A 22,271-nucleotide genomic window follows, 5' to 3' on the forward strand; every position below is an offset into this window, starting at 1 on the left:
TCCTGCGCTCTGTCAGCTCCCTAAGACAGCACTGCAACCCCTTGATAAGTTTCAAAACAGTCATGCGATTTATCCTGGGCTGTCCTGCCTCCACCAGAATAGTCAACATGCTGACTGAGCTTAACTTGACCCCACTTGTTGACAGGATATACGCTAATGTCACTTACTTTAGCATCAAGTGTCTACGTTCTCCCCATCTGGCTCCTCACTACTCCAACGTCATCCTGGCGGCACTCAACCCTGATATGCCTCGGCCTCACCTTCGGCCGGGTGGACGTAACCTTATCCGTACCGTGTGTGCTGACTTCCAGAGATTGGCCATTGATGTTCCGGCTGCTGAGGTTGTACCTGAATTGCCACCCTGGCGAGAACCTCTCCCTCTCGTCTCCTTTACTCCCACGTCTAAAACGACCCATCCCCTTCTCCAGAAACAGTTGGCCCTAGAGACCATCGCCTGTGTGTCTGCCTCAGTTCCCACGGCACACCATCTCTACGTTGACGGCTCAATGCAGGCGGACGGGAGTGCTGCGTGTGCTGTGTTCTCCCCCATTCTGGAGCCACCAGGGGGAGATGGGTGGATTGGCCGTCGCTTGCCCGACACATCAAGTTCCACCTACTGTAATGGACTGTTAGATGCTGTTACCCTCCTTACTGAGAGACGTTTAAATGAGGGTAATCATCTGCGACTCTAAGTCTGCCCTTCATGCCCTTTGCTCTCCAAGACCTGCTGATGACCATATAGTGCGAGATATATTGTGTCGATTGGCCTATACCCATGATAATACACCGGTTGTGTCCTTTTTATGGGTGCCATCTCATGTAGGCATCGCGGGTAACGATACTGTGGACAGTCTCGCAAAGGCTGCGTGTGCTCTTGAATTACCAATGATACGTACCCCGCCCTCCTTACGTTATTACAAAACTATCCTGTGTTCAGCCATGCATACCCTAACAGTGAATCGTAGAAACACCGAGCGAGCTCACAGTGTCTCCATACAGCACTATGATAACTTCATTGACACCTCACACAAATATCGTCGACACGGACTACTGGTCCGTAGACACAATATAGTGAGTGCTAGACTCCGGCTGGGTTACCGACCAGTGTGGCAGGTCTCCCAGACTGAGAATGTGCCGCACTACTCCACCTGCAAGCTGTGTCACCTCGCCAACGCCAACACACTCGAACATTATTGTCTCGCATGTCCCACAGTGAAAGACTTACTACCACAGGGACAAAATCTAATTTATGTTTGTAAATATGTCTTACAGAATGAATATTTGGATGTACTACTCATGAGATTTCCACATTTTGGTGGTTGTTAATCTATTTGAATTCTACTAAGTCCCGCGCAACACGTTTCTTTCTGTAACTCCATAAGTTTATATTTTGTTTACCGCCACTGAGCGTAGTATTTTACTAACTATGCAAATTTCCAATGCATATATCATTCTAGTATTGTATCTTGGTGGTGCAGCGTATATTTATGTAATTAAGTACTATCATAATTACATAAGGATTATATAATTAATATATTGTATTGTATATGTGTTATGTATGTGAATGTATACTATACATCATATATATGTATGACATGTGTACTATGTATGTTTATCTACAAATATCTCTTACAGAATAATTTAGATTCATTCGTGAGATTTCCATATATTGGTGATTATTGATTTATTTAGATTCCACAATGACCTGCGCGACATTCATCTCTCTGTAACTACTTCAGTTTGTAAATTGCTTGCCGCCATTAGGCGTAATGAATTTATCAAATCAAATCAAATCAGGTACCAAACTTAGGCCGGCCACACACGTGCAGTTTAAACTGACAGTTACAACTGTTCAGTTATAACTGTCAGTTGAAACTGCACGTGTGTGGGTATCTCAGTGATACTGAGAGGCCCACACACGTGCAGTTTCAACTGACAGTTATAACTGAACAGTTGTAACTGTCAGTTTAAACTGCACGTGTGTGGCCGGCCATACACTACAATGACTGTAGAGTTGGTAATGTCAGAAGACATGTCATTAGTGCACCACTAAGCAATAATGTTTGAGAACCTTTGCCGTAGGTACTGGCGCTTCTTGTGTGTGAAACAACGCGCTCCCTGGCGTATGCTCCCAATTGATGGTGATGACAGGAGCATGTATATCATATTGTATAGGAAATAAGGTCAGGTATGATAAACCGGAAAGTAAGAGACGCAACCAAACGACCGTATACTACAATTAGGTAAATACCAAGATCTAAGGAATAACAGGTCTAACCACTTCCGACCGAATTTCGAGGGAGTTGGCGCAGCGGGCCCGTGAACGTCACCTGGCTGTTCAAAGTGGGGTTCGCGGGTCCTATAGCTGTCAGTTGAAGCTGGTGCGTCGTTCGGGTATGTTGTTGCCTTCGCTCGCACCGCTCCACGCAATTAGTTATATTCTGACAAATATTATATAAAATATATATAAATATATATAAAATATTATAGTTCCTGTCTATATATATGAATATATAATATATATGATATATAATATATATATATATATGATATATAATATATATATATATATAATATATATATAAAATATTATAGTTCCTGTCTTCCTTGGCGTTTCACAGTTTTCTTCAGTGTTTCACAAAGAGAAAACGGACCCAGCCTAATGACGTCAGAAGCTGCGCACAATAATTCAAACGGTCTGACCTGTTTATTTAGACCTTGGTAAATACCACCCATAACGAGGGCGTGAACTAATAACGACTACCAAATGTCGTTATCAGAAATATATCTTTTTGAGGAAAATTATCTAATCAAATTATAACATTCCTAATGCACGAATTGCACTGCAAAAATATAGATTAAGAAGAGTAGGAAACAGGTGCCAAATTTATATTTTTGGTAGGTTACTCCATAAAGGTTGGATTAGAAACAACGTCAAAGTGTGATATACATGACACGAGTAAAATGCGAAGACACTACAGCAAGGCTGTGGAACCTTGTACTATCAAATATTTGAAGTACTTGTGTTTCATGAGAAGTGATGATTTAACACTTAGATCCCAGTTGCCAGGATATTACAGAGCAGAGAACTTAATCATACGTATAGATAGACACGTATTTTATCGGAAATTATCAGCGTTTTTTTACTATACTTACACCAAAGTGTGACAGGTGATAAAGGCAGCAAAATGGTGGTATAGTAAATATTAACGGTGATCAGCATTTGTAATTACTAATTAGTCTTTAATTATAAATTAATGCTGAGTGACTCCTCTTCGTGGGGACAATACTAGTCCCTAAAATATTGGCCGCATAAAAAAATTGTAACCAATATTCAATACGAGTGCCATACAGACATGCAGATATAATTGTAGGAAGACAAAATTTTCCAGCTTACAGACTTTTTGAAGAAGTAAATTAATTTGGAGGAATTCATAAACGTTAACGAAACTGAGAAGCCATGGAAACTATTTAAAATGACCTATAATTAGTGTGGTAACAAATTTACGCCATGGATTATTGGAAAGAAAAATCTGTTGAAAGACTAGTTTAACAAATGTGAAACAGCAGGGAATGACAGATGTGTCACGGAAAAGATGGAAATCGAAGAGAGGTAATGTGGAGACTATGAAAAAGGGTTAGAAATGGCTATGGAGAATCCGTAGAGAGTAAGAAAAGCACTTTGGAAAAAGCAGAACTGATAAATGCAAATGTAGGCCTAAAATGTTCTACTTTTTGTCAGCAGTAAGTTGAAGTACAGAAGGAATATCTAAATTATAGTCGGTATAACACTTCATAAAATATCATCAGAGGCTGAAATAATGAACAGAAGTGTCCATTCAGTTTTCAGAAACAAAAAATATTTAGAAGAGAGAGAAGTAGGCAGTAATGTGTTGTATGAATTAAATGTAGTGTTGTATGAATTAAATGTAGAACTGAATGAAACACACAAATTATTGGAAACAATAGATGTGATAAAAGTTAATGGGTGTTGTGGAATATCAAATTGGATACTGGAATGTAGAAACGAATTGATGGACAAAAACCATAATCCAGTTTTGTGTTTATTGGAAGAATGTATAGTAACATAAGCCTGGAAATAAGTTCATGTAGTACCAACTCATAAAGAAGGAAGTAAAAAGAAACAATAATTAATCTACAAACCAGTGTCACTAACCAGCTTCGAGTTCTATCAATGTATACTGACTGATGTCAAGTGACATCCCTGTGTCATCCTTGAAGTTCTGTTTGATGTATCATACTGTCTCCTAGATGAAGACGCCAATGTATATGATGCTAGTGACCCCATCAAGGTATGAATGGCAGTTGTGTGTGAGTTCTATGTAGGTGGTTTATATCTTAAAGAGAAGAGCACATTAGTCGACAACCTAACTGTTGTACACTAGAAAGGACCAAAACTCGTTGGGTCCGTTCTCCTACTGTCCAATTAATCATACTTATCTAAATGAGAGGCATATGTGGACTGTGTATACCTGGGTCTAGAGAAAGTATTTGACAAGATACCTTACAATAGACTGGAAATTATATTATATATTGTTATTAAAGTTTAGGAGTAAACTCTACGAATGGATATTATTTGAAAAATCATTACATGAGAAAGTTTAGAAAATTGAGATACATTAAATTTTACACTTAATATGTATAAATGTCATTGTTGTGTACTTATGTAATAAATTTCGTTTATCAACACGATTCGAAACGAAAAAAACACTACGTCAGATGTCGGAACTCGAAAGTTACCAATTAGTAATTCTTAACTCATATGTAACTTAAGAAGTCGGCAGTCGACATTCGACAGTCGAAGAAGTAGCGAGAAGACGTAGTTGTGGTATTTTGTCAAAGTGAGTCGCAACATTGTGTGAAGCAGTGATGGCTCAATTTAGGATGATACGAAGGCTCTTTACAACAATTTCAAATGTAACAAAGCATAATCCAAACCAGTCACTTTTCCTACAAGTGCGAGGAATAAGTAAGTAGCGTGGTAACTTGTTAAATAATCGTATGGGTCTCAAATGGTGAGCAGATTGTTACCGAAATATATTAAGTATGAGTACATATATTAAGATTTAACAAGTAATCATAATAATAATACATGTTTATATGAGCTATTATCATACAAGGATGTTATGACGGTCCAATGCCTAATATTTACCAAGATTTTCATGAAATTGAAATATCAGAATGTTTCATCAGAGAATACCAACAGTTCATGGTTAAGTAATGACAAGTTACTCAAACCTCAGCAATTTCATATTGGATAAAATTGAACTTAACCAGACTTTCCAACCTCTTGGTCATGTGTAGAACAGCATTGTAGGAAAAATTTTGTGAAATTTTATAATATGTCTGTAACTCAAACAAGGACTAATCTAGTTCTAACATCAGCACTTGGAATAGTTCCATCCAGCAACACAATCTGCTCCACCAACCTACTGGTGCTAAATATGGCAAAATAGATTACTATCCATCATTTGTATGCTCAAAATAGTTATAGTCTGAACCTTTGGTAATAAAATTACAGACAAATCGTTGTACAATCTAAAAGGGTTTGAAATTTTGGTAATGAAACTTGATTTTTTTTTGTCATGCATGTATGTACTGCCAATGACAAACTTGTTTACATGACATGAAATCTCTTAACCTAGTTTTACACTAGTGCATCTCATCAATATGAGGAGCCTAGTTATTGGCTGGGGCCTAGAAAATAACTTTGGTCTGACAGTAGTTCTAGTTTTGGGACCAATATTTGCATTCTTTGATTCCAATTTTCAGTGGTGTTGGCTATTACTGGCCCACACTTGACATGAAGTTTGATAGCCTCCCCTGAATCTCATGTCTAACCATTCACTCTATTGAAGAACTGGAAAAGATTGTGCGAAAGAACCATAGAAGAACACGTGAAAGCCCTGACAGACATTCCCAATCACCCATGTTTTGTTACAAGTTCTAACATATAACATAACCTAACCTAAAAACTTAGCAAGTTTGACAAACTCTGAATCTTGTTGAAGGAAACGGAGGATACTGTGTGGCCTGTTTGCCACCAGAAGCAGTTGGAGGCATATTTCCTTTTTTAGATTTTAATTAGATTTTAAGAATCTAGTTTCCCCCCAAAAAATTGAAAACTAGTTAGGATATAGTTCATAGATTGGCCAGTAAGATGTTGGTTTTCTGGTGGTTTAGTTAAACAGAAACCTCTGCCAGTTGTCAGCTCTGCTTGTGTGAACAGATGCAAGAAAATCCATTAGTAAAAGTCTTAGGCTTAGTCTAGACACCAAGTGCACCTCTTTTTGAAGGTGTGGGGATTCACAGGTCTTGAAAAAAGCCCCTTTGTCCATCTTGCAGGATCACCACAAGCAGGTGCCCATCATTAATTCCTACCTGAAGTAATTGGACAACAGTTGTATATGCCTTCTTTTCTATATAAAATCTAGATTATATATTAAAGCTGATATTCAAACTTTGGCAGTTAAATCATCAGGTTGTTCAGAATCTTTATGTAATACTTTTTTAATTATAATAAATCGCATTAATAGGTACTGGTGTCTCGAAGGAACAAGATGGTCAAGAAGCTATGCGCCCTTTATACCTTGATGCACAGTCTACCACTCCCATTGATCCTCGTGTTCTGGATGCCATGATGCCATACATGACCTCATACTATGGAAACCCCCATTCTCGAACTCATCAGTATGGCTGGGAGAGTGAGGATGCTGTGGAGAAGGCTCGAAAGGTATGTACAGTTCATGTACAATGTACATGGATACAAATGTTTTGTAATATTTTTGTGTGTAATATATATATATATATAATATATATATATAATATATATATATAATATATATATATATATATATATATATATATATATATATATATATATATAATCTTACAAAGGGAAAGGAACTAGGGAAGAGTAAATATCGCCACCATCACTCGCTCGTGACCTGAGGATAACCAGAGGTCAGAGTATGTGTTTACCTACCTAGTTGTATTCTACGGGAAGGGGAATCATTCTTGTGGTGATCCGTCTTTGTATCTCTCAACATCTAATTTGTTCTTAAATTCATGTATGGTGTTTGCACACTATTGTTTTGTTTAATTTGTTCCAGACATCCACCACAGTGTGGAAAGCGGTGTCTGAATTTTCTTTGTCCACCACCTCCTTTATCCTTCCTCCTTTCTTCTTCTTCCACCTACTACTCCTTTCTTCCTCATCCAATTCCTCCTCATCCAATTCCTCCTCCATCTTTCTTCTTCTTTCACCTCCTCCTCTTCCTCCTCCTCCTTTTTTCCTCCTCCTCCTCCTTTTTTCCTCCTCCTCCTCCTTTTTTCCTCCTCCTCCTTTCTTCTTGGAATGCAATGGGCCATTGAACCATAAAGTTTATTGACAATCTATGTTTTACATTTCAGAAAGTGGCTTCTCTAATAGGAGCAGATTCTAAGGAAATAATCTTCACCTCAGGAGCAACAGAAAGCAATAACATTAGTGTAAAGGGTGTATCCAGATTCTATCGATCCAAGAAGAGACATGTTGTCACCACACAGACTGTAAGCCCTAGCAGTAGTTCGTTGTTTGTACAAACAGTTGACAAGTTCCCTATGATCTTGAATTATCTGAAGATGTAATAGTACCTTTCCTCTTGTATGTCTTCAACATATCCCTATTTTCCCATCCTGCCCTGTCCCAGCTGCCCCCATGAACCACTTGCATCCTGTAGCAGTCACACCAGCCAGGGTCTGGTTCAAGATGTATGGCATAATTAGTGAGGCCGTTTTATAAAGTTGAGCATTTCATTGCTATAAGTATGATTTAGAAACTATTTGAATGCAATATAGGGTTTTGATGTAACTCCTAACTTTCTAATAGGAACACAAGTGTGTCTTGGACTCGTGCCGTGCCCTTGAGGGAGAAGGTTGGGAAATAACTTACCTGCCAGTTCAGAATTCAGGTGTAGTTTCATTAGAAGATGTTGAGGCAGCCATTCGACCAGACACTGCTTTGGTATCTGTCATGATGGTCAACAATGAAATAGGAGTGACTCAGCCAATTAGGTATGTAGTAGAAGTATTGTTTGGTACAATATGTCAGTGTACACTAGGTACATAATGATTTATGTTTGAGTAATTTCGCTTTTATTTTTGAGATTGGTTGGCTTTTGTGAGGGATAGAAGTTTGCCTTTGTGGTGTAGTCCGTAAATCCTTGTTTGGTCTACTGTTTATTCTTGTTAGCACTATGTATGTAGAGTGTTCTTGTAAAGAATGTATTTACCAAATTGTAGTATACAGGAAAGGAGCAATACACATTGGGTCCTGTCTTCTATTCTTTATTTTTATTTTTTTATCATATCCAACCTCAAATTCATGTAAAGTTCTAATTTAATCAATATCCTGGATTCCCAGTTATCATATTTAGGTTTGAACTCGTGTATTGTTTGAGCTTGGGCTATATTACTTCCTAAGAGATTCAAAGTATTTATACATCTATATGGAAAACTTATTTTTTCACATCTTTAGGTATGTAGTCTTTTAATTTGTTCCCATGACTTTTCTTTCTTAATCAGGAGATATCTTCTGTCATTGCAATCTTTCCCATTCAGTGACCTCAATACTGTAATCATGTTGCCACCTATTCAATCTTTCAAAGCTGGTAGACCCAATGCTGTTAGTATTTCCTTGTATGGATTATCTGCCAGGCTGGGGACCAGTTTGGTTACTGTCCTTTGTTTTGACTTTCTTGTGGGGACTATACTACTGATGTATATTCCACTCTTAAATAGATCAGGGTTTCTATTATTTTATTTGTTTTATGGTATTTATTTATTTATTTATTTATTTATTTATTTTTTTTTTTTTTTTTTACTTGTGCTTTGTTTTATTTGTAGATTCTTCAGATTTTGTGGTAATTTTGGTTGAAGTTTTAAGTGTGCAGACAACAGATTCAGTCTGTGTATTTTGTTGGCATGTGATGCATCCCACTGGATCCAAGAATGGCAATGAAAGGTATATATATCTAGTATTATACAGGAAGGGAGCTATGCTTGTGGTGACCAGTCTTTGTATCTTTCAGCATCAATTTTTTTTTAAATCTTGACTAGTGTTTGCACACATTTTTTCTTTCTGTGCGAGTTTTTTTTTTTTTTCCTCTCTCTCTCACCTCTCTCTCTCTCTCTCTCCTCTCTCCTCTCCTCTGTCTTTGGTTCACCCATTCTGGTGTACCATTTCCTCAGTCTCATGTCGATTACTCTCCAATCGAATTCTTTGCTTTCGGTCTCCGTTTTCATGTTTTTCCTTTGCTTCGTCTTAGTGTCTTCTTTTTCTAATTCCTCACTACTTGTTTCTCTATTTATCCATATATTATTGTACTATTCACTCCTTGCCAAGTTACCTACTTTTTCAGATGTCTTCTATTATCATTTGTGATCTTAGTTTTATCTTTAGGGGTCAATTTCTATCCTTACAATAGTGACCAATCCTATATGCATTGTCTATGTCTTTGCGTGCATCTTGGACTCCATCCTGAATTTGTTTTAGGATTGCTATTGCTGTCTCTTTTTCTTCTTTTTCTCTCGTGTACCTCACCAGACCATGTTTTTCTTTTAGTCCATATACCACAATACATTTTTTCCTATCCACAGTGTCTGACCCAATTTGCTTTTTCATTAATTACTTGGATAATTGTCTTTCACATTTTCCTGCATTTGTTGTTGGACTATTTCTTTGAAAACAATTTCTTTATTTTCAATGTTTTCCTTCCATTTCTTAATCTTTGGAATACTTTCCTCACCTAAGTTCTCTTCAATTTTTTCAGTCATATCTTGTATTTTGTTGTTAACCTCTTCTTTTAAGTTTTCACTATTGGTAGTATCATTAATTCTCTTCTTTTCATTATCACTCTTCAGCTCTTATATCATTTTTCATTTCCTTAATCTCGTTTCTTAGATCCAAGTTAGTTTTCTTCAGGTCGGAAATTTCAATGTTTGTTTGCGCTAAGGAATCCATTAGTCCAATGATTTCATTCCTTAAGTCCATAATTTCATTCTCCCACCGTATCCTATTTTTGCTCATTTCCCTCTATCTCTAAGATTCGACTTAAACTTCTTTTGTACTTACTGAATCCAGAAAAAGCATTGTGATATTCCCTCGTAGTCACTGGAGTCTCATAAAGATTGTTTACATCAGGGTTCAGCATGGCGTCACTAGATGGCTCTAATTTGAAGTTGTCAGTAAGGGTTTGGGTGTTTTCTTACCAGGTTGCAATATAATGGCAGTACTTGACAGAAAAAAAAAAATGGAGTATAGGACTAGAAGCCTCTAGGTGCCACACCTTTGGATGGACTAGTGGATGATCACTGTCTGCGGGGATCCATTTTCCTTCCATTACCACTTGAAGGTGCAGCTGCTCACCACCTACAGGGATTTTCTTTTGTGTGAACAAGATCAATTAGTGGGAGTCAGAAGGAATGTGCTTATCAGTAGCACTAAAAAGGTGATAGGCATATGGCAGGAGGCATGCAGAGCTGGCTGAAGTAGTCATCTTTGCCCTACATCCTGGGACCGTTGAAGGTAACAGTCACTGCTGGCCATTGGAGAAAAGTGTGGAATCCTAACCCATGACTAAGTAATTGAGACCAGCAAGCTTCCAGTTGGGCCACTTGCACAGGTTAATTACTATATACAATTTTGCTGTAGTTTTGTTTAAAGTTGGTATATTGTGAAGTAAAATCTGTTTTGTTTTGCAGTGAAATTGGAGCCTTGTGCCGAGCTAAGAAGGTTTTCTTCCACACGGATGCTGCCCAGGCAGTTGGAAAGATACCAATTGATGTTAGCAAGATGAACATTGACCTTCTCTCCATCAGGTGAATATCAGATTTTCTTTGAGGGTGATACCTAGGATTTTTTTAAATTTATTTATTTATTTATTTATTTTTTTTCTTCTTCTTCTTCTAATGCCTTTGCATTTTTAAGGAATGCCCCTTTGGGGCTACATGGAGAAGGATGCCTGGTCCTATTCCCGCCCCAATTTTGTCACCTTTTATGACTTGAGTGGAAATACTTGGTAGCAGTATTTTCCCTTACCATAGGGTTTGACGGAGTGAGTGAGGGGGATAGCATAACAGAGAAACAGTTGCAGTATAATGAAGTATCATCATTTCTCTATGAATAGAGATTTCCTCTACCATGGACAGTGACATGTGGCTCTGGTCCGTAGGGACACCACATATAGACCCTAAAGTATCAGCTGCATGCTACTGAGCAGCTTTTAACACCACAATAACATGCATCCAATACCCCAAATGGGATAAATAGACATTTGAGAATGGATGCTGACAGCACTGTATAGAGAGGAGTTTGAATGTGTTTGAGATGAGGTGCCTGAGAACTATGTTAGGGGCTACTATGCTGGATAGAGTGAGAAATGAGGAGGTGAGGAGGAGAACAGGGATTGAAAGGGAGTTGGGAGATACGGATGATGAAAGAGTATTGGGATGGTTTGGACACATGAAAATGAGTGAAGAAAGACCATTAAGAGGTGTGGAAGGAGTGAGTATGAGGGGGTGATCAAGGATGAGATAGATTGATGGGGTAAAAGAGGCATTGGGAAAGAGGAATGTCTGAGGAAGAGTGGGAGAAGACAGAAGATAGGGGTGAATGGAGAATGGTTTTGTATGGATGATGCTGTGGTACATGAAAGGGAGTGGATGGGGGGTGAGGGAGTATATGTAGAAAAATAATTTGATGCAACCCAAAGGGGATTTCTCCCATCTTCTCTTTTTGTGCATTAGGGGATGGAGAGGGAGGTCGCTGATCAAGCCAGTGCGCAGAATTCATGGGTCACTTGGCTACAACTACATACATATACCAAAGGCTTTTTCCCCCTTACACAGGGGATAGCCAAAAAGAAAAAGGCATAGAAATCACTCCCACCCATTTCATTTCCCATATATTCCACTACCCTCCTCCCTCCCTCCCTCCTATCTTAGAACCTCCTGGATGACAGGTCATCCCATCATCCTGTCCACTGCCCTGGGTTAGAAGCAGTACCACAAGACACAGCACATCCACAGCAAGGCCACTTCATAAATTTGGCGATCCCCTCATGCAGAAAAGGAGAAGACGGGGAGAAATCCTTTCGGGCTGAGTCAAATTTTTTCTCATGCATATTTCCTCATCCCCCACCCACTCCCCCTCATGCATCACAGCCTCCTCTATACACAACCCTTCTCCATTCACCCCTATCTTCTGTCCTCTCCCATCTTCTTTTACTAATCTTTCTTCACTCATTCTTTCCATGTGTCCAAACCATCCCAATACTCTTTCATCAACCCTATCTTCCAGCTCCCTTTCCACCCCTGTTCTCCTCCTCACCTCACCATTTCTCACTCTATCCAGCCTCGTAACCCCTATCATACTTCTCAGACTTCATCTCAAACACATTCAAACTCCTCTTCCTCTCTCATGTTCCATGTTTCTGCCCCGTACATTGATGTTGGCACAATCACTCCTTCATGTAACCTCCTCTTAGCATCCATTCCCAGATGTCTATTTCTCATTACACTTTTTAATCCCCCCAAGGCATTTACTCGCTTCTCTCAATCTACATTCTACCTCCATCCCCACTCCTCCCTTTCCTGTCACATTCGCACCCAAGTATCTAAAACTATCCACTTCCTCCAGTCTCTCACCCTTAACCACTTCCATATGGTGACGCCTACGTAGGCGGCATGAGGAGCAAGTGGGTACTCGATGATGCCGACATCGGCATCTTGATTATATTTATTGTAGTCGTACCTACGTAACCTCCATTCTCTCTAAACTGGCTTCATCATATTTTCTGATTATCAAAATACACGGGTGAAAGAGAACAAACGATTGAGCACTGGCTTTATTTTCTATAATACGATTATTATGACGCAACGTCGCACGTCGGGCAGCTAATGCTGCCAGAAGTGCGATGTGCCCCGGAGTGAAGAGGTTAATGTTCACTTCCAGCCTACTGTCACTCTCTCCCCTTGTACATCTCATCACCTTGCTTTTGCCCACATTTATCTTCAGCTTCCTTCTTTCACACACCTTCTCAAACTGTCACTAACTTCCTCAATCCCTCCTCTGATCCTGCAACAAGCACAGTGTCGTCAGCAAACAACAGCTGGCTCACCTCCCACTTTTCTCCATTTTCTTTAATCATCTCCAACCCCTGACCCACTACCCTTGCATTCACCTCTCGCACCACCCCATCCATGTAAAGATTGAACAGCCAGGGCGACATAACACACCCCTGACGAAGTCCCACCTTTACCTCAAACCATTCACTCTCTCCATTTCTAATCCTAACACAAGCTCTACTACTCTCGTAAAAACTCTCAACTGCTCTTAACGGCTTTCCTCCTATCCTTTATATCTGCAGTACCTCCCACAGTGCCTTCCTGTCTACCCTGTCATAAGCCACAACTACAAAATAAATATAACCAAGACACGAACTCCAGCATCCTTGTATACCAACTCACTCCTCATGACATCTACTTAGGCATCATCATGTAGAGGTGGTTAAACAAGTAGTTAATGACCAATTCATGGGTTAAGTGCCAACAATTGTGGTTTTCTCATTTTCAAGCTTGATCAAATATTGAAAGAGTTCTGAACAGTCTTGTCATTTGAAGTTAAAGGAAATTAATGAAAGCTGGCAAAGTAGTGCACAAGTGGAGTTTATGGAATAATTTCTGAGCATATGCAACAAATGCATTTAATGAAAAGTTGTATTAGATTATGCCCTGTGAAATCCTCTCTCTCTCTCTCTCTCTCTCTCTCTCTCTCTCTCTCTCTCTCTCTCCATCTTCTTCACCACCTCATTCCTCTTTGTCTTTTCTTTTTTTCCATAACTTGTTTATTCTAAAGGATTTCTATTTATTTCAGTGGACACAAGATCTATGGCCCAAAGGGTATTGGTGCACTTTATGTAAGGAGAAGGCCAAGGGTGAGAGTAGAGGCTCTCATGAGTGGTGGTGGCCAAGAGAGAGGCATGAGGTGAGTCGTTTATTTTGTAGTAGTAAGCGATTATGAAATCACAGTTCATACAGGTACATACTATGTTGTCCAAAACCACTATGACCATGTCAAATTTTGGATTTGTAGTACTGCATTAACTGGTGTGGCTGACTGGAGGTATTCAAGCCATTGTTTTGATGACCAAACACAATGTTTTGTTCAAAATTCTCAATTTTTTTTTGTTCCTTTCTAAACACCAAATACTTTTCCCCCCTTATAAGGAAGGTAGCCAGCTAAGGCATACACCTACCTTGCTCCCGTCCCACACCCATTGGTTTCCAGTTTATCGTGGCTCTTAGTTGATGAAGGGTCATCTGTCTCTTGCAAATCTGCTTGCCACAAAAATTTGTTCTACACTCAGTTTATCACCAATTACTCCCCCTGTTCCTATTGTAATAATTTCAGTTAATGCCTTCCCATGTGGTTTTTCAGCTACATTCAAACTGATCCCTTTAAAACTACTACATTCACATTTGTTCCCTTTTCCTTTGTAAAGTAGAATCGTACATGCAGTCCTCCAGCATACTCCCCTCCTATAGGCACACATTAAACAACCTTGCTAGCCAATCCACTATAACAGTTTCTCCCAAGGCAACTCTAATTATTTCCCAAATGATCTCTGGGCCCATCCAGTGGCTGTTGCCAGTTACCAGGGAGCCGTGGATCTCCTGCACTGGATTACTTGATTAATCTGTATTCAGCCATGTGGTAGTACTGCCTTGTGCAGGCACATCATGTTGACTCCACACACAGCATTTAGTACATATACCAAAGGCTTTTTCACCCTTACAAGGGAGGTAGCCAAAGTTGTCATAATTCCACTCCCACCCATTCCACCCCCATTCACCACCCCTGCCTCCTTCCCTCTCATCTTGGCTCCTCCTGGATGATGGGTCATCCCTGAATCTTGCCCATTGCCTTAGGTCAGAAGCAATGCAGCAAGATGCAACACATCCACAGCAAGGCCACTTCATTTAATTGGCAAACTGCCCCTTGTCCATCCTTTCATGCAGTAACATTGAAGATGGGGAGAAATCCCTTTGGGCTGTACCAAAATATCACTCGCACACAACCACTCCCTTCCATGTATCACTGTATTATCCATACACAGCTGTTCTCCACTCACCCATATCTTCAGCCTTCTCCCTTCCACAACAAACGTTCCCCTCTTGCTCAACACCCCGTTTACCCCATCCATCCATTTCATCCTTGGCATGTCATCATTTAGTAATTACTATATGTTGTTCGTTTCTCTACATTTTAGGTCTGGAACCCTTCCCACTTCCTTGGTTGTGGGTCTTGGTGCTGCATGTGAAGTTTGTGAGCAGGAGATGGCTTATGACCACCAGTACATATCAAAGCTATCGGAGCGCATCATCAATACTCTCACTTCTCACCTTCCAAGAGTTGTGCGGAATGGAGATCCAGAAAGAACCTATCCTGGCTGTATTAACTTGTCATTTGCACATGTTGAAGGTTGGTTATAGTTTAGATTTTGACAGGGAAACTTAAATGCTAAGACAGGTCCATTTGATTGAATATTTAGGTAATTATCAGAATGTGTATCAACACAGTACTGAAGTTATATACACACCCTTGGTAATAGTTTGCCACGCTACTAAACTGACACTCAACTTGTATATAAAAGGCCTCCATATCAGGAAGGCAGCCAGCCAGTGCATACACCCACCCCCATCAGTCACCCATTTGTTTACCCTTTTATCTTCACTCTTATCTGAACTGACAAGAGGAAAAAACTAATACACTTTACATGTGTGAATCTGGATGTTTTTACAGGTGAATCTCTGCTGATGGCACTTAAGGATATTGCACTTTCCTCTGGTTCAGCCTGCACTAGTGCTTCATTAGAACCTTCATATGTGTTGCGTGCCATTGGTGCTGACGAGGACTTGGCACATTCCTCTATTCGCTTTGGCATAAGTCGTTTCACAACTGTTGAGGAAGTGGACCTAACTGCTGAATTGTGCATCCAGCATGTGAACAGGCTGAGGGATATGAGGTAGGTTAAATTCAAACAAATGGTTCTTGGCTTATAGAACTTGCTCCTGATACTTCAGTGCGAGTTTTTGTGCTTTTTCTGGATGTAATGTGTTTATTGTTGTTGGGACAAGGTGGGGCCTGCATGAAGTGATACAACGATGCCTACGTAGGCATCACGGGGTGCAAGTGGATGCACGAGGATGCTGGCATTGGTGTCTTGATTATATATATATATATATATAATGAAATTGTATATTCCACTCCCCTCCACCCTCTTCCCTCCCTCTTATCTTGGCACCTCATGGGTGACAGGTCATCCCTGCATCTCGCCCACTTCCTTGTCAGAAGCACTGTCGCAAGACACAGCACATCCACAGCAAGGCTGCTTTGTCGACTTAATGAAGTGGCCTTGCTGTGGATATGCTGTCTTGCAATACTGCTTCTGACCCAAGGCAGTGGGTGAGATGCAGGGATGACCCGTCATCCAGGTGGTGTCAAGATAAGAGGATGGAGGGGAATGGAGTGGAGTATGTTAGGGATGGAATGGGTGGGAGTGGTTTTTATGCCTTTGTTTTTTGGTTACCTCCCTTATAAGGGGGGAAGAGTATTTGGTATATATATGTATATTTTTTGTAGTTGTACACGAGTTACCCCCATATTCTGTGAACTGGTTTGATCATGTTTTCTGTGTTTATTATTACTCAGAGTAAAAGAGAATGAGTAATACAGCAATTACTTTTTAATGCAAGTATTGTGATGCATCATATATTTGGCAGCCAATGCTGCATGCAAAAATTTGACTTGTACTGAAGTGGTTAAAGACTGACATCTGAAAGAATTTGAATCCTTTTGCTTGTCTTCAGATGCTATCGGTACTCCTTCTTTCATTTGGAGGCACAGCTTCAAGAGGGGTTTTACTGTCTTCAGACTACCCCTTAGGTCTGTATGGGTGGAAAGATAGCAGGCAGATCAGAGAATGTTAAGATACTCTAGGAATATGAAAAGATAAATGAAGGACTAGCAAAAACTGTGGAAAGCAGAAGTTGATGGAGGAAACTTGAGAGGAAGACAAAGAACAAGGTGGATGTAGGGAATTAGGCATTGAACAAGTCAAATTCTAGTGCACGGATTCGGGTGCCTGATGTACAATGATTCGATAATGCATCACAATACTCATGGTATAAGATATAAGATTACAGCTGTATTACTCATTCTTTTTCACTCTGAATGTTGTTAACCACAGAAAATGCAATCAGGCCAGTTCACAGAATACGGGAGTCACTAATCTACAACTACAAAATAAATATACTCAAGACTCCAATGTCTGCATCCTCGTATACCCACTCGCACCTCATGACACCTATATAGGCATCATCATATGGAAGGGGTTAAGGACATCAGTATGCCAAAGATTGGATGTTTTTTTTAAGTATGCACAACAAATGGTTGAAGTAAATGCGTCATGTAGCATAACTTACTGGGGGATGGAGGGTGAGGGAATGTGTGAAAAATAAATTGACGCAGCCCAAAGGGATTTCTCCCAGTCTTCTATTTTTCTGCATGAGGGGACGGGGGCAAGATTCGGGGTGTCATCCAGGAGCCAAGTTAAGAGGGGGGTGAATGGGGGTGGAGTATATGGGGATGGTATGAGTGGGAGTTGATTTTATGCCCTAGTTTTTTGGCTACCTCCCTTGTAAGTGGGAAATAGCCATTGTATCATTTACAGTTAAAAACATTATCAGTTTAGCTTATTTTGATATACACATACCAACGTCCTTAAGCAAGGAAGATGATGAAAAAAAATAATGGTGTATGGAATGATTGTAAATGGATAGAGAAATGACATGGCCCAAAGAGATGTTTTTGTCTGCCCCCTATGTTTCTAGAGTGGATGAGGTGGATGTAAGAGAAATATTAAGTAAGGAAGATGGTGCAAAAGGTAAAGAATGTGGTGGGGGTTGCCATGTAATGAAGCAGGAGTAAACCAGTTTTAGTTGTTGGATCCTGCTGTGGAAATGCTGTCTTCTTGAGTTACCCCCAACCTTAGCAGTAGATGTTGAGAAAGCAAATAAGATTCTAGGACTGATCTTTAGTTTGTCCACAATTGGAATATGCTGTTTCCGTATGGTCACCGAATCTCATTAAAGACATTGAACAGATTGGGAAAAGTACAATGGCAAGCCACAAAACTGATTACAAATATAAAAAATAGACTAAAACATATGAATCTGGTTTCCCCAAAGCGTAGACTTGCAGGTGAATTGATACAGGTCTTTAAGATTCTAAAGGAAATTGACAACATCAAAAGTGACAAAATTTTCACACTGAATGAGAACGGAACAAGATATAATGGTCTCAAACTGTCAAGGAATAGATTTAATTTGGAAGTGGGTAGAAACGACTTCAACTGTGTAGTTAATGAATGGAATAAACTTCGTGCAGAGGCAGTGCAATGTAGTTCAGTTCAAAGCTTTAAGATTCGTTTAGATAAACACCTAAGCAAGATGCTATAATGACTGCCATTTATTTTATATTGTATATTTGTTTTTTATTATTTGTCTTTATTATTTGCTTGATTTTCATTTATTAGTTCTGTCAATTTATTTAATATGCTGTTTGATTATTATTGAACTATACCAATGCATTTATTTATTTTCTTTATATCATTATAAAAAATTTTTTTATCTTATTTATTTACTTGTTTTTTATTTTTATTTATTTATTTTTTATTATTATTATTATTATTATTATTTTTTTTTCCTCTCTCTCTCTCTCTCTCTCTCTCTCTCTCTCTCTCTCTCTCTCTCTCTCTCTCTCTGCATCCAACCTAGCAAAGGGTCTCCTTTGGCATGCTCCGCCTTTGTAATCCTTTGCATGGAATAAACATGTGCTTTCTCTTGGCTGCCACCTCTAAGGCGATAAAGGCATTCTGATATGTATCAGAAGGACAGTTGACCAATTTTTGTGAGATATTTATGACGTGATTTCTAAATATTTGTAGATACATGAATACAAAGTACTCTTCTCTTTCAGTCCACTTTGGGAAATGGAACAAGAAGGAATTGATCTGAAAAGTATCCAGTGGTCTCAACATTAAACCAGAGGATGTACTTCAAGTATTCACTCTTTATTTATTGAACTGTGAATCCAAAGAATACTGAACTTAAAAGAATTATCATCACCTCATTATGAGAATAGCACTGGTATGTATGCATAATGAAATACACATGATCTTGTATTCACTAACATACCTCTAATTAGTGTGTATATGACTGTGCATACACCAGTGTTTAGTATCCATGCACTGTTGACTTGTTTGTAACGAAAAGACCCTTTGTGGCCATGGGAATGGATGCCACGCATACATCTATGTGCATACCAGTCTCAATATGTTTCATTCATTTGAGGTCTTAATTCATTATATCATTCCCAAAAAATTGGAGAATTATATTAGGATTATTTTCATATACATATCTATATATATGTTTGCAAAAACAGTAAAAATGTACATAATTTTTTGTGATTGCAAATGTGTATGTAGGTGTGTGCATGTGCAGGTGTATATACATAATTGTGCACATCTACCATTGGCCATTTCTCCTTTATCAGGAGGGTGGTAAAATCAAACTTCACCCCCTTGATACATATTAAAATCCCTTTAATACCCCTCCCATTCCCGCACCTCATGCCTAGTCCATCCATGTACCCAGTCACATTGCTTTGGTCAAAAGCAGTGCAGTAAGAACTGGTGCTTCCACAACAGGACCTGACAGCCAGAGCTGATTTACCTTTAGTGCATTACTATATGGCAGCCTCCACCTCCCCTCCCTTGCCACTCAACAGAATTTACAGAATATATTTTAGTAACCAAATTACCTTCCTTGTACATCACCAATAAATAATGGATATGGAATGTATTCTAAAGATGGGCATTGCACTGATTGGATGGTATATGCATGCAACATTGCTGCTATGTATTAATTGGCTGGAGCCAAAGGTGAGGTGGTGGAGAGGTCAGTCAGGGATGAGATTGCTGAACCCAACAACAGGAATCGGGTTAGTGTTAATTGGATTGCCACCATATGAGTGTATATTACCAAAGGTTTATGAAGTTGTACTATTTTTAAGAGGTTGCAGTAACTGGAGGCTTGATTTATTAGGAATTTATACTGGTTCTGCGTGTTCACTAAAGATTATGCATTACAACTACATATCGCCACATTTCTCAGATTATCAGTTTTGAGATAGTTGTTGACTTTACATTACAATTTAGAGTTTTCACACTTCTATCTTCACATCATACAAGATTGGTCTCCAGGTTTGCAAACCAAAGCAATGGCTGATATCAATAGTCAGATTATATAGTGAGAAAAAAAATTAATTATACAGATTTAGAGCACAGGTATATAACATGCCTTGATTGAAATGTATTTGTGTACCTATTTTGTTTCAGGTAGGCTACATTGGCATACATACAGTATACCAAAGGGTTTTTCCTTGTACAAGGAAGGTAGCTAAAAGATAAAGGAATAAAGTCCACTCCCACCCATTCCATCCCCATATACTCCACTCCTATCCACCCGCTTCCCTCCCTCTTATCTTGGCTCCTCATGGATGACTGGTCATCTCTGCATCTCGCCCACTGCCGTGGGTGAGAGGCAGTGTCGCAAGACACAGCACATCCACAGCAAGGCTACATTTACAATTTTTTAAAGACCATGAAACCCAGGTTGTGGTCATCTTGATTAAAAATCTGAATGATAGATAAAGAAGGCATAATGTATTACCAATGTTTAGATCACACCTGGAATATAAAGTTGAACAGTGAAGGTATGCATACTTTGAACTGAAGGAAGTCATTTGAGCATCTTTGTGTTGTGCTACCTTATGAACCAGCTGGCATAAGGCTCGCATTCTTACCACAAATTAGTACAAGCTTGTCTTTTGAAGCATTGAATATGTATGTGATGCATCATTGGTGTATGTACAAGCTTGTCTTTTGAAGCATTGAATATGTATGTGATGCATCATTGGTGTATAAAATGTACATAGGCATAATTTTCCAGAACACTGGATGCATCAGCAGCATTCACTTGGGAAATGGCCACTTTCCTTGATGTATAGGTGCTGTATCTGATGTGATCTACAAATTGATTAAGAAAAATGACCTCCAAAACCCATCTTAATTCATGGTAAAGGACCTTGCATTTCCAGGGTACTGGAATTCTCTAGATAAAATTAGTGATAGTGTACATACCTTGTCCATTATCAAATTTGATTCCAATCATTGGTATATATATTCAGGATGATAGGTACTTTGCTTTGTAGACCAGATTGGTTTTTGCTGTTGCAGAATCTGAGATAGTCCTGGCAACAATGGCTCTATGGTTTCTTTGATGTGATATGGAGTGTTCGTGTTCAAAGATACACCTCACTATTGCATTTTTCTCTGTAATATATATATATTTTTTTTATCTTCACACTGGCACTTTCTATTACTTTGCATATGGACACTTTATTCAAAAGCACTTATCTCCATAGGGAAAAAATTAAAGAAAAAAAAATGGAAAGTAAGTACAGGAACAAAAAACTGCTGGTGTTGCAGTAGCTGAATGTAATACAGTTTGTGCAAATCTGGTCTTGCAGCAATTAGCAGAGCAATAAGGACTAATACTCAAGGCTGCCTTGGTATAAAGGGAGTTTTACCAGTAACTACAAGCTAGGCTTCCCATATGAATTATGAACTAAAACTTCAAAACCTGTAGAGCAAGAGTCAACTGTACATATATGTAACTTTACATTGTGTAAGTATCTTTAGTGTATGTGCATATATGCCATAAACACTCAAGTACTTGTTTCATATGTATATATCATGTAGCAGAACTTGGAAAATAAATACTTTATCTTTCATGGGTAAATTTGAAATTAACACCTATACTCTGCAAGTTCAGGAATTCCTCCAGAATCTTATTCCTAGAGGAACACAAACTACAACCTCAGCCCCTTGTGGTCTCCCCTAGGCTCAATTCACATGAGGCATTGCTTGGTTATGGACTGTGGTTTACTGGTGTTTGTTTCTTCCCACCAGGGAAGTTGATGCTAAACATGATGGCAACTGAGACATACAACATACTGTTATTGTTGCAGCTTTCCTCCAACCATCTAGTAACTTGACACATTAATCTTGGGCTAGGGTTTACCT

At 39.1% G+C, this 22,271-nt stretch overlaps 1 protein-coding gene across 3 annotated transcripts; it reads left to right on the plus strand.

Annotated features, from left to right (window-relative positions):
- The first annotated feature begins 4,784 nt into the window (after positions 1 to 4,784).
- On the plus strand, positions 4,785 to 21,221 carry Nfs1 (Nfs1 cysteine desulfurase). Of its 3 annotated transcripts, none has more exons than XR_012967407.1 (10): positions 4,785 to 4,990; positions 6,558 to 6,754; positions 7,435 to 7,572; positions 7,892 to 8,076; positions 10,765 to 10,881; positions 13,937 to 14,047; positions 15,333 to 15,544; positions 15,866 to 16,088; positions 19,103 to 19,272; positions 20,523 to 21,221. XR_012967407.1 is itself a non-coding variant. In XM_076204715.1 (9 exons), the coding sequence occupies exons 1-9, from the start codon at positions 4,891 to 4,893 to the stop codon at positions 19,164 to 19,166; spliced, it is 1,347 nt and encodes a 448-aa protein (XP_076060830.1). In that variant the 5' UTR covers positions 4,785 to 4,890; the 3' UTR covers positions 19,167 to 21,221. The 3 variants fall into 3 exon arrangements, 1 of the variants encoding a protein (XP_076060830.1); XR_012967408.1 differs by having other exon boundaries at positions 21,136 to 21,221; XM_076204715.1 differs by having other exon boundaries at positions 19,103 to 21,221.
- The last annotated feature ends 1,050 nt before the right edge of the window (positions 21,222 to 22,271 follow it).

This window comes from Oratosquilla oratoria, chromosome 21 (genome assembly GCF_046742065.1).
Source record: "Oratosquilla oratoria isolate Oo_2021 chromosome 21, ASM4674206v1, whole genome shotgun sequence".
NCBI lineage: Eukaryota > Metazoa > Arthropoda > Malacostraca > Stomatopoda > Squillidae > Oratosquilla > Oratosquilla oratoria.